General features: G+C 45.5%; 1 protein-coding gene across 1 annotated transcript in view; it reads right to left on the bottom strand.

The window, feature by feature from the left end:
• MAP2K1 (mitogen-activated protein kinase kinase 1) overlaps positions 1-989 on the bottom strand; it is a 111,570-nt gene extending 110,581 nt beyond the window's left edge. Inside the window, exon 1 of the mRNA XM_005559865.4 lies at positions 457-989. Within this exon, the coding sequence (XP_005559922.1) occupies positions 457-536 (80 nt within the window). The 5' untranslated portion in view covers positions 537-989. The remainder of the gene's footprint in view (positions 1-456) is intronic.
• Between the last annotated feature and the right edge of the window lie 13,568 nt (positions 990-14,557).

Genomic DNA, 14,557 nt, shown 5'->3' with positions numbered 1-14,557 from the left:
CAGGCATGAAGGTGAGGATGATGCTCCACACTTAATACCCTGAGCCGGTCTCAAAAGCACGGATGCGATCTTAATTCTTTCCAAAACAGTAGCCTCCTCTCCCCATTACAGGCCAGACTCCCAGAGGATCACATTTAGAACAGAGCTGGGGGGAGGCAGGGAAGACGTGCTAGCTTTTATTTTCTTGGGAGAAGACTGCACAGTGGCCAGGAACCACTGAAACGGTCGGGAAAAGGGGTGCAGAGGGGAATCGAGACCCGCGGGATCCGCTAACTGGTCTGAGTCAGAAGCACAATCAGTGCTTAGTCACCGATACCTCGGCGGCCGGGAGTTCCTCGCCCCCTGCCAGTCCCAGACGTACGTGACAAACCAGAGCGGAGCCTGGCGCGCGCTCCTGCTCCCCGGCCCGGGCCTCCCCAGCCGGGCCCCGAGGTTCACCGCCCGCCCCATACTTACTCCGCAGAGCTGGTCCCGTTAACCGCGGAGCCGTCGGGGGCCGGGTTCAGCTGGATGGGCGTCGGCTTCTTCTTGGGCATTTTGGACCTGGGAAAGGCGCTTCCAACTCCGGGGGGAGGGCAGCACCTCTCGCTTCCTCCCACTGCGCTGCCCCGCGCCCGCTGCGCAGGACCAGGTCCGGGCCGCTAACCCCGGAGCTGCCCTCAGAGGGTGCGCCCCGCGCGGTCCCGTCAGCGCCGAGGGGCCGGTAGCGGTCTCAGTGGACCCCCGCCCCACCCGCCCGGGACTCGGCTCCGCGCGCAGAGAGCCGAACGGCTGCCCTGCAGGAGCGGAGCGGGCTGAATGTGCGATTCGGCAGCCCGGGATTCCCTCCCGCTCTCCCAACCAACCAGTCCCTCCGGCTCGGGCGGCCCAGCCGCGCGTGCACCAGAGCCCAGCTCCAGCTCCTGCGGGAGAAAGTGCCGCCACCGCCGCCGTGCTCCTAGCAGCTTGGCGAAGCGGCCCTGGGAGGGACTGGAGGCCGGGGGAGGGGCGGGGAAGGGGAAGCCTCGCCCCCCACCCGGGATGCGGCGCTTTCCACACTCCCACTCGGCTCCGCCCCTATTGCCTCGCAGACAACCAATGGGGGCAAGCCTCGGCGGCAGATGACGCGGAAATACGTCACGGGAGCGGGGCGCGCTGCCCTGGGGGCGGGTTCCGTTGCGGGCTCCACGGCGCCCTCTATCGCCCCAAGGCTCGCAGGTGGACCAGCAGGGAAGAGGTCTATGTCGCTGCGTGGTGAGCTCCTCCAGGCCAGGTGCTGCGCGGCCTCCACCTCTGCGGTAACTGGCCTGCCCCCGACCCCTGTCCCCAAGCCGAGTCGTGTTGATGGAAATGAAATAACAAAATAAATAAGGAAAAGGAACCCTTCCTGTGTTCAGAGGAGAGGCAGCGTGGGGGGATAGGAAACTTGTCGAGAGACTCCTTTGAGCCCAACAAACTGTCACATATATATTTTGTTTGTTTGTTTGTTTAATGGTAATACTACTGAGAAGGGTGCAAGGAAGTGGATACTTAGTGCTGATGAGATTGTATATTGTTGCAACAGTTTTTGAGAGCAGATTGATTTTTTTTTTTTTTTTTTTAGACTTGGGAACTTTTTTTTTTTTTTTTAAGACGGAGTATCCCTCAGTCGCCCAGGCTGGCATGTAGTGGCGCGATCTCGGCTCACTACAACCTCCGTCTCCCAGGTTCAAGCGATTCTCCTGCCTCAGCCTCCAGAGTAGCTGGGATTATAGGCACCTGCCGTCATGCCCGGCTACTTTTTGTATTTTTGTAGAGACGGGTTTTCACCATATTGGCATATTTTTTAAAGCTTTAAAAACACTGTTTCGGGCCAGGAGCAGTGGCTTACGCCTGTAGTCTCTATTTTGGGAGGCCCAGGCAAGAGGATCACTTGAGCCCAGGAGTTCGAGACCAGCCTGGGCAACATAGTGAGACTCTCATCTCTATTAGCTGGGCATGGTTGTGTGCAGCTGTAGTCCAAGCTACTGAGGAGGCTGAGGCTGGAGGATCACTTGAGCCCGGGAGTTTGAGGCTGCAGTGAGCTATGATAACACCACTGCACACCAGCCGGGGCTACAGAGCAAGACTTCCTATGAAAAACTTTCATCCAGGTCGGGCGCAGTGGCTCGCGCCTGTAATTCCAGAACTTTGGGAGGCCGAGGCGCGTGGATCCACGAAGTCAGGAGTTCAAGACCAGCCTGACCAAAATGGTGAAACCCCGTCTCTACTAAAAATACAAAAAAGTAGCTGGGCGGGGTGGTGGGCGCCTGTAATCCCAACTACTTGGGAGACTGAGGCAGACAATTGCTTGAACCTGGGAGGCGGAGGTTGCAGTGATCCAAGATCACACCACTGCACTCCAGCGTGGGCGACAGAGTGAGGCTCTGTCTCAAAAAAAAAAACACAAAACAAAACAAAAAAACTTTAATCCAAAAATTCCTGTTCTGTGAATTACTAAAGAAATAAAATGTGAATAAAGAACTTAATAAAATAAGAGGTACAATACCCATTCCGAAGTGCACATTCAGTGTTCCTCTTCCCCTTTTCCATCCTAAAATATTCAGGGCCAAAGACATTAGGTGTACAGAACAAAGGAACATCTACACCTGGTTGTCCACAGCCAAGTGTCAGCGACCTACCAGGTAAGGAAGCTGAGGAACCTGAGAAGGTAAAGAGGGCTTGAACACCTGGGAGGCAGCCCTACACAAAGTCTTAGCCCTAGAGCCCAAGACCAGAGAACAAGGCATCCAAGTGGGAAAGGCCTAGAAGCTTAGATGGGAGGTTAGTTGCATTCAGGATGATTGATTAAGTCACTAAATGTATTAAACGTGACAGAGCCAGCTTTCTCACTGTGGTAGAATGAAGTTAGAAGTATGGGAAGGGAGGCCGGGCGCGGTGGCTTAAGCCTGTAATCCCAGCACTTTGGGAGGCCGAGGCGGGTGGATCACGAGGTCAGGAGATCGAGACTATCCTGGCTAACATGGTGAAACCCCGTCTCTACTAAAAAATACAAAAAACTAGCCGGGCGTGGTGGCGGGCGCCTGTAGTCTCAGCTACTTGGGAGGCTGAGGCGGGAGAATGGCGTGAACCCGGGAGGCGGAGCTTGCAGTGAGCCGAGATCACGCCACTGCACTCCAGCCTGGGAGACACAGCGAGACTCCGTCTCAAAAAAAAAAAAAAAAAAAAAAAGAAGTATGGGAAGGGAGAATACCCTATGCTATTGTATTGGAATTGGAGGTATCAGTGTGAACTCATAGTTAGTTTTGTTTTGTTTTTTGGGTTTTTGGTTGTTTTTTTTTTTAAGTGGAGTTTCGCTCTTTTTGCCCAGGCTGGAGTGCAATGGCGTGACCTTGGCTCATTGCAACCTCCGCATCCCGAGTTCAAGTGATTCTCCTACCTCAGCCTCCCAAGTAGCTGGGATTACAGGCATGAACCACTACGCCCAGCTAATTTTGTATTTTTAGTAGAGACGGGGTTTCACCATGTTGGCCAGGCTGGTTTCAAAACTCCTGACCTCAGGTGATCCGCCCACCTTGGCCTCCCAAAATGCTGGGTTTACAGGCATGAGCCACTGCACCCGGCCTGAACTCATAGTTTTTTAAAAAATAAATTATACTGGGATGGATGATGCAGTGGTCGCTACCACCTGTAATCCCAGCACTTTGTGAGGCGGAAGCTGGAAGATCACTTGAGGTCAGGAGTTCTAGACCAGCCTGGCCAACATGGTGAAACACTGTCTCTTCTAAATTACAAAAATCAGCCGGGAATGGTGGTGGGCACCTGTAATTCCAGCTACTCAGGAGGCTGAGGCAGGATAATTGCCTGAACCGGGGAGGCGGAGGTTGCAGTGAGCTGAGATCATACCACTGCACTCTAGCCTGGGCAACAGAGCGAGCAAGACTCTGTCTCAGAAATAAATAAAATAAATAAAAATAAATTTCATTGTGTGTATTTGCGGTTTATAACATGATGTTATGGGATATATATAGATAGTAAAATGGTTACTATAGTGAAATGAATTAACATATCTGTACTGTCACATAAAGGCTTGTGTAAAGTATGACAAGAGCAGCTAAAATCTACTTATTTAACAAAAAACTCAGATACAATACAACGTTAGGAACTATGGTCTTCATGTTGTGCATTAGACCTCTAGACTTCTTCATCCTACGTATCTGCTGGTTTGTATTCTTTGACCTACATCTCCCCATTTCTTTTTCCCATAGTTTTTAATATAGAGGCATAGATGTAAATGTATGCATGTGTGTATAGAAGTGATTGTATCCTTATTCATGTTAAACATGCATAATTTTTAGTATCAGAGTAAAATAATAAACATTAAAAAGTTAATTGAAGGTCGGGCATGGTGGTGGCTGACACCTGTAATCCCAGCACTTTGGGAGACCGAGATGGGAGGATTACCTGAGGTCAGGAGTTCGAGACCAGCCTGGCCAACATGGTGAAACCCTGTCTTTATTAAAAATACAAAAAGTATCTGAGCGTGGTGGTGGGTGCCTGTAGTCTTAGCTACTTGGGACACTGAAGCTAGAGAATCACTGGAACCAGGAGGTGGAGGTTGCAGTGAGCCAAGATCACTCTACTGCACTCCAGCCTGTGCAACACAGTGAGACTCTGTCTCAAAAAAAAAAAAAAAATCGAAACTTTTCAAAACAATGTATTATCAAGGCACTCTATCTGAATTCTGGTATAATTTTATATTTACTAGTTCAAATAAAAACGAATAGGACTTTGAGCAATTAATTGGAATTTTCAAGGCCTCACTTCCACTCTGTGAAAAACGGAGCATTCTTTTTAATATTGAAATATTATGATTCTACGCATGCTGGGTTGGCCTCTACTGAGTAAACCCTAAGCCCTTATCATGGTCCAAGAAGCCCAGATAAACACTTACCCCTGGTTAAAGTTTGCAGAATAGTTCAAGGTAGGAGAATTTGTTTTCCTCATTTCCTTTTCAGACCGGCAGTGATCCATCGGTTCTGTCAGCTTTTCCTGAGGGCCTAACATAAGTGCTGACCATACAGACAAGAATACGACTGAACTAAATGTATATGAATCAGTGACCACCATGTATAATAATAACTGTTACATATTTGGTCGAACCATATCAGGTTGCTCTATTTGTAGGTCAAAAATGTTCGAATATTGGCAAATACTGGTTCATCCCATTTGTACACAGTGTAGTTAGATCACAAACGTGAAGATCCAAGAAATATAGGCCAGGTGTGATGGCTCACTCCTGTAATCCCAGCACTGTGGGAGGCTGAGGCAGGTGGATGAGTTGAGTCCAGGAGTTCAGTACTAGCCTGGGCAATGTGACGAAACCCCATCTCTACAAAAAATACAAAAATTAGCCAGGCATGGTGGCACGTGCCTGCAGTCCCAGCTATTCTGGAGGCTGAGATGGGAAGATCGCTTGAACCGAAGTCGAGACTGCAGTGAGCCATGATCTTACACCCCCAACCTGGAAAACACAGAAAAAGAAATACAAGGACAACCACTGATGAAAACATACCATGAATTGAGTACATTCAACTCAGACCTCTATATCTTAGGTTCAAAAATCAAACAAAACAAAAAAACCTGAACTTGAGAAAGACCTGAGATTAATTCCAGTTCTGCCCTTAGCTGATTACTTACCCTTTCTGAGCATCAGTTAATTTACCTATAAAATGAGAATTATACTATCTACGACTGCACTAAATGGTTATGAGCATTAAATGAAATTGTGAAAGAATAGTGTCTAACACACAGGAGCTAAATAAATGGTGATGGTGAGAGGTTTTCATCATGTAAACATAATCTGCTGGAAGAAGAATAGTTTTGTTTTGTATTGTTTTGTTTTTGAGACAGAGTTTTGCTCATCGCCCAGCTGGAGTATAGTGGTGCAATCTCGGCTCACTGCAACCTCTACCTCCCAGGTTCAAGCAATTCTCCTGCCTCAGCCTCCTGAGTAGCTGGGATTACAGGCACCTGCCACCACACTCAGTTAATTTTTTGTATTTTTAGTAGAGACAGAGTTTCGCCATGTTGGGCAGGCTGGTCTCGAACTCCTGACCTCAGGTGATCCACCCGCCTCGGCCTCCCAAAGTGCTGGGATTACAGGTGTGAGCCACAACACCCGGCCGAAGGAGAATAATTTATAGAGGCTTTCCAGAAATTTTCCTTCAGAAATATTCACACACTTTGATTCAGTAATTCTACTTCCATGACTCTCTTTTAAAGAAATTATGAAAGCTATACAGAAGAATGATCAACATAGTATTATTTAAATAGGTAAAATCTGAAATTACTTAAATATTCAACAGAAGGGAAATGATTACATCATTTACGACACACCCATATGATGAAATACTGGACAAGAAAAGACTTTCATTTCTAGAAATTTCAAACAGTAGGAATTAATATTTTTTAATAGTACTTCCAGAAAAACCTAGGATGTCTATTCCTTTTTTTTACTTTTTCCAGATGGAGTCTTGCTCTGTCACCCAGGCTGGAGTAAAATGGCGCAATTGGGGCTCACTGCAACCTATGCCTCCCAGGTTCAAGCGATTTACCTGCTTCAGCCTCCTGAGTAGCTGGGATTACAGGCACCCACCACCAGGCCCAGCTAATTTTTGTATTTTTAGTACAGACGGGGTTTCACCATGTTGGTCGGGCTAGTCTCGAACTCCTGACCTCAGGTGATCCACCCACCTCGCCCTCCCAAAGTGCTCAGATTACAGACATGAGCCACTGCACCTGGCCCAGATCTCTGTTGTTTTATCATAAACAGAAAAAAGTAACCTCTATATCAACACTCAAAGACAAATGAAAGTAGAGTGAGATAGCATTGGACACCACTATTTTTGGTAAAAACCAATAGAACATATAGATATCTGGGAAATGGCTGGGACTTTCAATGTCATGGAGTATTTAGTTAAGGAAATAGGGACAACTACCTGGCCATTTGGAAAAGAAATGGAGGTGTATCCCTACTTTTTAATTCTATAATAAATTCCAGGTGCGTTGAAGATGCAATCAAGGCCAGGCACAGGGGCTCATGCCTGTGATTCCAGCATTTTGGGAGGCAGAGGCAGGACAATTGCTTGAGGCCAGGAGTTTGAGAACAGCCTGAGCAATATGGGAAGACTCCACCTCTACGAAAAAATTAACTTTGGGCACGGTGGCTCATACCTGTAACCTAACACTTTGGGAGACCAAGACAGGAGGATTGCCTGAGGCCAGGAGTTTAAAACCAGCCTAGTCAACATAGTGAGACCCCCATTTCTAAGAAAATATTTTTAATAAAATTTAAAAAAGATAAACTTAGCCGAGCATGGTGGCACATCCCTACAGTCCCAGCTACCTGAGAGACTGAGGTGGGAAGATTACTTAGGCCCAGGAGGTCAAGGTTAGAGTGAGTCCTGATCAAACTACTGCACTCCAGCCTGGACAATAGAGTGAGACTCTGTCTCAAAAAAAAAAAAGGAAGAAAAGAATAAAGAAAGAAAGATGAAATCATAGAAGTACTGCTAGAGAAGCTAGAGAAGATCATGGGAAAATTATTTTTTAAATTTTGGAATGAGAAAAACATTTGAAGAAAGACACCATCAAAACCATAAAGGCAAAGATTAATAAAATTAACCTCACAAACATTTGACATTTCTCCATGGAGCAAAAAACACCTTGTACAGAGATATAAGTGCACAAATGATAAGCTGAGAAAATAAACATTTACAATATCTGCAATATAATAAAAGTCTAATTTCTTTAATATAATTAAGAGCAATTGGCTGGGCACGATGGCTCACGCCTGTAATCCCAGCACTTTGGGAGGCCAAGGAAGGTGGATCACAAGGTCAGGAGATGGAGACAAGCCTGGCCAACATGGTGAAACCCCGTCTCTACTAAAAATACACAAATTTGGCTGGGCACGGTGGCTCATGCCTGTAATCCCAGCAATTTGGGAGGCCAAGTTGGGCGGATCATGAGGTCAGCAGTTCAAGACCACCCTGGCCAACACAGTGAAACCCCATTTCTACTAAAAATACAAAAATTAGCCGGACATGGTTGCACACACCTGTAATCCCAGCTACTCAGGAGGCTGAGGCAGGAGAATCACTTGAACCTGGGAGGCAGAGGTTGTGGTAAGCTGAGATCGCACCACTGCACTCCAGCCTGGGTGACTGAGTGAGACTCCGTTTAAAAAAAAAAAAAATTAGCTGGGCATGGTGGCGCGCACCTGTAATCCCAGCTACTTGGGAGGCTGAGGCAGAAGAACTGCTTGAACCTAGGAGGCAGAGGTTGCAGTGAGCCGAGATCGCGCCACTGCACTCCTGCCAGGGCAACAGAGCGAGACTCTGTCTCAAAAAAAAAAAAAAAGGAAAAAATTAGTTGGGTGTGGTGGTGCTTGCCTGTAGTCCCTGCTACTTGGGAGTCTGAGACAGGAGAATTGGTTGAGCCCATGAGGCAGAGGTTGCAGTGAGTCGAGATTGCACCACTGCAATCCAGCACTCCAGCCTGGGCAACAGAGTGAGACTCCATGAAAAAAAAGAAAAAAAGAGGCCAGGCACGGTGGCTCACGCCTGTAATCCCAGCACTTTGGGAGGCCGAAGTGGGTGGATCGTGAGGTCAGGAGTGTGAGACCAGCCTGGCCAATATGGTGAAACCCTGTCTCCACTAAAAATATAAAAATTAGTTGGGTGTGGTGGTGCGCACCTGTAGTCCCAGCTGCTCGGGAGGCTGAGGCAGGAGAATTGCTTGAACCCAGGAGGCAGAGGTTGCAGTGAGCTGAGATCATACCACTGCACTCCAGCCTAGGCGACAGAGCAAGACTCCATCTCAAAAAAAAAAAAAAAGAAAAAGAGCAATTACAAATTAAAAGAAGATCATTCATCATTCATCCAATAGAAACATAGGAAAAGTATTAATACGTCAATATAGGTAGTTCACAGAGAAAGTAATACAAATGGCTTTCAAATATTCTACTCACTTATTAGAGAAATGCAAATTAAAGTGAGAGATCACCTTCACTTATCAGTATTATTGAAAATGTGGGAGAAAAGGCATTGTCATACACTATTTCTGGGAGTATAATTGCTGCAATCTCTTTTTTTGTTTGTTTTTTGGGTTTTTTTTTTGAGAGGGAGTCTCGCTCTGTCGCTCAGGCTGGAGTGGAGTAGCGTGATCTCTGCTCGCTGCAACCTCCACCTCACGGGTTCAAGCAATTCTCCTGCCTCAGCCTTCTGAGTAACTGGTATTACAGGTGCCCACTACCACCCCTGGCTAATTTTTATATGTTATTAGAGATGGGGTTTCACCATTTTGGCCAGGTTGGTCTCAAACTCCTGACCTCAAGTGATCCATCAGTCTTGGCCTCCCAAAGTGTTGGGGATTACAGGCATGAGCCATCGCGCCCAGCTGCTGCAATCTCTTTAAAGGGCATTTTGGCAATAACTTTTTTAAGTCCCATTACTGACCCAGCATTGCATAATTTTTCCTTAGAAATTATTAGACCTGGGGCCGGGCACAGTGGCTCATGCCTGTAATCTCAGCACTTTGGGAGGCCAAAGCAGGGGGGTCGCTTAAGGTCAGGAGTTCAAGACCAACCTGGCCAACATGATGAAACCTCGTCTCTACTAAAAATACAAACAATTAGCCAGGCTTGGTGGTGGGCGCCTGTAATCTCATTTACTCAGGAGGCTGAGGCAGGAGAGAGTCACTTGAACCCGGGAGGCAGAGGTTGCGGTGAGCCGAGACCACATCACGGCACTCCAGCCTGGGAAATAAGAGCGAAACTCCATCTCAAAAACAAAAACAAAAAAAAAAAAAAAGAAAAAAATTATTAGACATATATACCAAAAAACCTTTTTCTAAATACACAATTACTGTGGCATTATTTAAAATGAAAAAAAAAAACTGGAATCAATCTGTCTGTCAAAAGGAGAGTAAATTATGACATACAAATAAATCATGACACATTTATACAAAGAAGTACTATACAGTACAGATATTCCAAAGAATGAGGCAGACATATCTATGCTGGTATAGAAAGATCTCCAAAATGTATGATGTGAAAGAAAATAAATGGAGCAGAACATTGTGTAGTAACTATTTGTTAGGAAGAAAAAAAAAAGGATATATTTGGTTTTGTGGGTTTTGGTTTTGTTTTGGTACAAGGCCTTACTCCATTTCCAGTGCAAAGGCTGGATCATAGATCACTTTAATCTTGAACTCCTGGGCTCAAGTGATCCTCTTGCCTTAGCCTCCCCAGTAGTTAGGACTACAGGCATGTGCCACTGTGACTGGCTAATTTTTTAATTTTTTGTAAAGACAGTGTGTCCGTATGTTACCTAGGCTGGCCTTGAACTCCTTGCCTCAAGTGATCCTCCCACTTAAACCTCCCACAGTGCTGGGACTACGGGCATGAGCACCTGGCCAAGAATATATTTGTATATGTGCTTTTATATGATAGAAAATTTCTGGAAGCACAAAAGAGCAATTGTTAATAGTGTTTGCCTTTGGTACTATTTGAAATATATAGATAGATAGATATAACTTTTCCAATTAAAAACAACATTAGGCTGGGTGTGGTGGCTCATGCCTGTAATCTCAGCACTTTGGGAGGCCGAGGTAGGTGGATCGCTTGAGCTCAGGAGTTCAAGACCCACCTGGGCCACAGAGTAAGACCCTTGTCTCTAAACAAATAAAGAAATAAAAAGAGTGAAAAAGAAAGAAGATATTTGCAACGAATATATTTTTTAAGAGGAGGGGTCTTACTGTGTTACCCAGGCTAGAGTGCAGTAGCTATTCACAAGCACAATCATAGTGCACTGCAACCTGAAACTCCTGGCCTCAAGCGATCCTCTCACCTCAGCCTCCTGAGTAGCTAGGATTATGGACATGCACCACTGCACCTGGCCCATATAATGCATATATCCAAAAAAACCCACAAACCTCATATCCTGATACACATTAACACGAGAAGAGATAGACAATCCAATTAAAAAAAAAAAAAAAAGGGCAAAGCCAGACACAGTGGCTCAGGCCTGTAATCCAAGCTCTTTCGGAGGCCCAGAAAGGCAGATCACTTGAGGTCAGGAGTTCGAGCCCAGCCTGGCCAACATGGTGAAACCCTGTCTCTACAAAAAATTGGCCAGGCATGGTGGTTCACGACTGTAATCCCAGCACTTTGGGAGGCCAAGGCAGGCAGATCACCTGAGGTCGGGAGTTGGAGACCAGCCTGGGCAACATGGTGAAACCCCGTCTCTACTAAAAATACAAAAAAATTAACTGGGCGTGGTGGCAGGCACCTGTATTCCCAGCTACTTGGGAGGCTGAGGTAGGAGAATCGCTTGAGCCTGGGAGGCAGAGGTTGTGGTGATCCGAGACCGCACCATTGCACTCCAGCCTGGGTAACAAGAACAAAATTCCATCCCAAAACAAAAACAAAAACAAATAACTGAGGATGGTGGCATGCACTACTTGGGAGGCTGAGGCAGGAGAGTCACTTGAACCTGGGAAGCGGATGTTGCAGTGAGCCAAGATCAAGCCACTGCCTCCAGCCTGGGTGACAGAGTGAGACCCTGTCTCAAAATAAAATAAATAAATAAAGTGTTCAAAACCCTTGAACAGGAACTTCACAAGAGAAGACATCCAAATAGTCGATAAATATATGAAAAGATGCTGAAATTCCTTAGTTATGGGGAAATGCAAATTAAAACCACAGTATAAGTACCTAATGCTACTGAATCGTAAACTTAAAAATGATTTAAGATGGGCACAGGGTGAGGGGATCATGCTTCTGTAGTCCCAGCTACTCTGGAGGCTAAGATAGGAGGATTCCTGGTACCCAGAAGTTCAAGGCTAGCCTGGGCAACGTAGTAAGACCTTGTCTCTAAAAAAAATAAAATAAAAATGATCTAAATAGTAAATGTTTTATTATGTATATTTTACCACAATTTAAGAACACGCACAGTGTGATACTACATCCACTATTCTGGCTAAATTGAAAAAAGACTAGCTGTGCTTGGTGGCTCACGCCTGTAATCTCAGCACTTTGGGAAGGTGAGGCAAAAGAATCATTTGAGCCCAGGAGTTCAAGACCAGCCTGGGCAACACAGGGAGACCCTGTCTCTACAAAAAATTTAAAAATTAGCCAGGTGTGATGGTGCATGCCTGTGGTCCCAGCTACTCAGGAGGCTGAGGTAGGAGGATCAGTTGCAACCAGTAGTTGGAGGCTGCAGTGAGCCATGATCCTGCTATTGCACTCCACTCTACCCCTGAGTGACAGAGCAAGACTCTGTCTCAAAAAACCATATTAATTAATAAACAAAAAAAGAAAAAGAAAAGTAATATCAAATGTTGATAACGATGTGGAACAATTATGACTTCCTTACACTGATGGTGAGAGTATAAATTTGTGTAACCAGTTTGGAAAACTGGCGATGTTTAAGATTTAACATCTTCCCTATGACCCAAAATATACATGACTGCATATTTTATTTCAATATACAGTCATGCATTGCATACTGATGGGAATATGTTCTGACAAATGTGTCATTAGGTGATTTCATCATTGAGCAAACAACATAGAGTATACTAACACAAACCTAGATACTACAACCTACTACACATCTAGGCTATGTGACATAGCCTGTTGCTCCTAGGCCACAAACCTCTATGTTACATTAGTGTACTGAATAGTGTAGGCAGTTGCAACACAATGATGTTTCTGTATCTAAACATAGAAAAGATACATTAAAATTTGGTATTATAATATTTTTTTTTCCAAGACTGGGATCTTGCTCTGTCACTCAGGCTGGAATGCAGCGGCATGATCTCAGCTTGCTGCAACCTCCACCTCTCGAGTACAAGCAATTCTCCTGCCTCAGCCTCCCAAATAGCTGGGATTACAGGCCCCCACTACCACACGTGGCTAATTTTTGTATTCTTAGTAGAGACGGGGTTCACCATGTTGGCCAGGCTGGTCTCAAACTCTTGACCTCGTGATCCGCCTGCCTTGGCATCCCAAAGTGCTGGGATTACAGGCGTGAACCACTGCTCCCAGCCCTATTATTATACTCTTATGGGACCATCATCATATATGTGGACTGTGGCTGACCAAAACATTTTTATGTGATGTGTGGCTGTATATATTCACCAAAAATCATTTACAAGAATGTTTGTGGCAGCATTATTTGTAATAGTTATTGGGGAAACAACCCAAGTTTCCATGGACAGTAAATGGATAAATTGTGATAAATTCACACAATGGAATACTCCATAGCATTGTAAAAATGGACTACTACTTGCAACAATATGCATAAATCTCACAAACATCCTGTTGAGTAGAAGCTAGACACAAGAAAGTAATACTACTTTTTTGTTTCATATAAAGTTCAAAACCTGGCAAACCTAGTCTATGGTGGTAGAGGTTGGGATAGTGGTTATCCTTGAGAAAGGGAGTGAGGAAGGTGAGATGAAGGAGGCTTTCTGGGTGCTGGCAACCTCTGCTTTCTTGATCTGGGTACTGGTTACACAGTGTGTTCCATTCATGATTTGTGTACTTTTCTGTCTATATGTTACCCTTCAGTAAAACAATTACCAGCGAGGCGCAGTGGCTTATGCCTGTAATGCCAGCACTTTGGGAGGCAAAGGTGGGTGGATCACTTGAACTCAGGAGTTCAAAACCAGCCTGGGCAATGTAGTGAGACCTCCTCTCTACAAAAAATACAAAAATTAGCTGGACATGATGGCAAGTGCCTGTAGTACCACCTCCTCAGGAGCCTGAGCTGAGAGAATTGCTTGAGCTGTGGAGATTGAGGTTGCAGTGAGCTATGAGCGTGCCATGGCACCCTAGCCTGGGCAAAAGAAACAATTACCAGAGAAAAGAAGAAATTTATGGAAAAACTTTTTTTTCCCAAGAAAATAGAGCCGACTGACCCAAATATATTTTTATTTGTCCTGTTTTGCTTTTTAGGTTGAAAAAAATGATATAGGCTTTTCTCACATTAAAACATTTGTGTCTTCTGAGAATTTTGTGGGTTTTGCTCCAAATTTTTCTGTTTTTTAAATTATATAACAAATACTACCTTATTAGGTGGGGGGAGGGGGACCAGAAAATATACAACAGGTAGAAGAAAGTTTGATACACTTACACTTTTTTATTTATTTATTTATTTATTTATTTTTAATTTTTATTTTTTTGAGACGGAGTCTCGCTCTGTCTCCCCCGCTGGAGTGCAGTGGCCGGATCTCAGCTCACTGCAAGCTCTGCCTCCCGGGTTCACGCCATTCTCCTGCCTCAGCCTCCCGAGTAGCTGGGACTACAGGCGCCGCCACCTCGCCCGGCTAGTTTTTTGTATTTTTTAGTAGAGACGGGGTTTCACCATGTTTGCCAGGATGGTCTCGATCTCCTGACCTCGTGATTCACCCGTCTCGGCCTCCCAAAGTGCTGGGATTACAGGCTTGAGCCACCACGCCCGGCCTTTTTTTTTTTTTTTTTTTTTTTTTGAGACGGAGTCTGGCTCTGTCGCCCGGGCTGGAGTGCAGTGGC

The sequence above is a fragment of the Macaca fascicularis genome, chromosome 7, assembly GCF_037993035.2.
Source record: "Macaca fascicularis isolate 582-1 chromosome 7, T2T-MFA8v1.1".
Classification (NCBI taxonomy): domain Eukaryota; kingdom Metazoa; phylum Chordata; class Mammalia; order Primates; family Cercopithecidae; genus Macaca; species Macaca fascicularis.
Note: the sequence above shows the minus strand (reverse complement) of the source record. Positions and strands in the feature narration are given on the sequence as shown.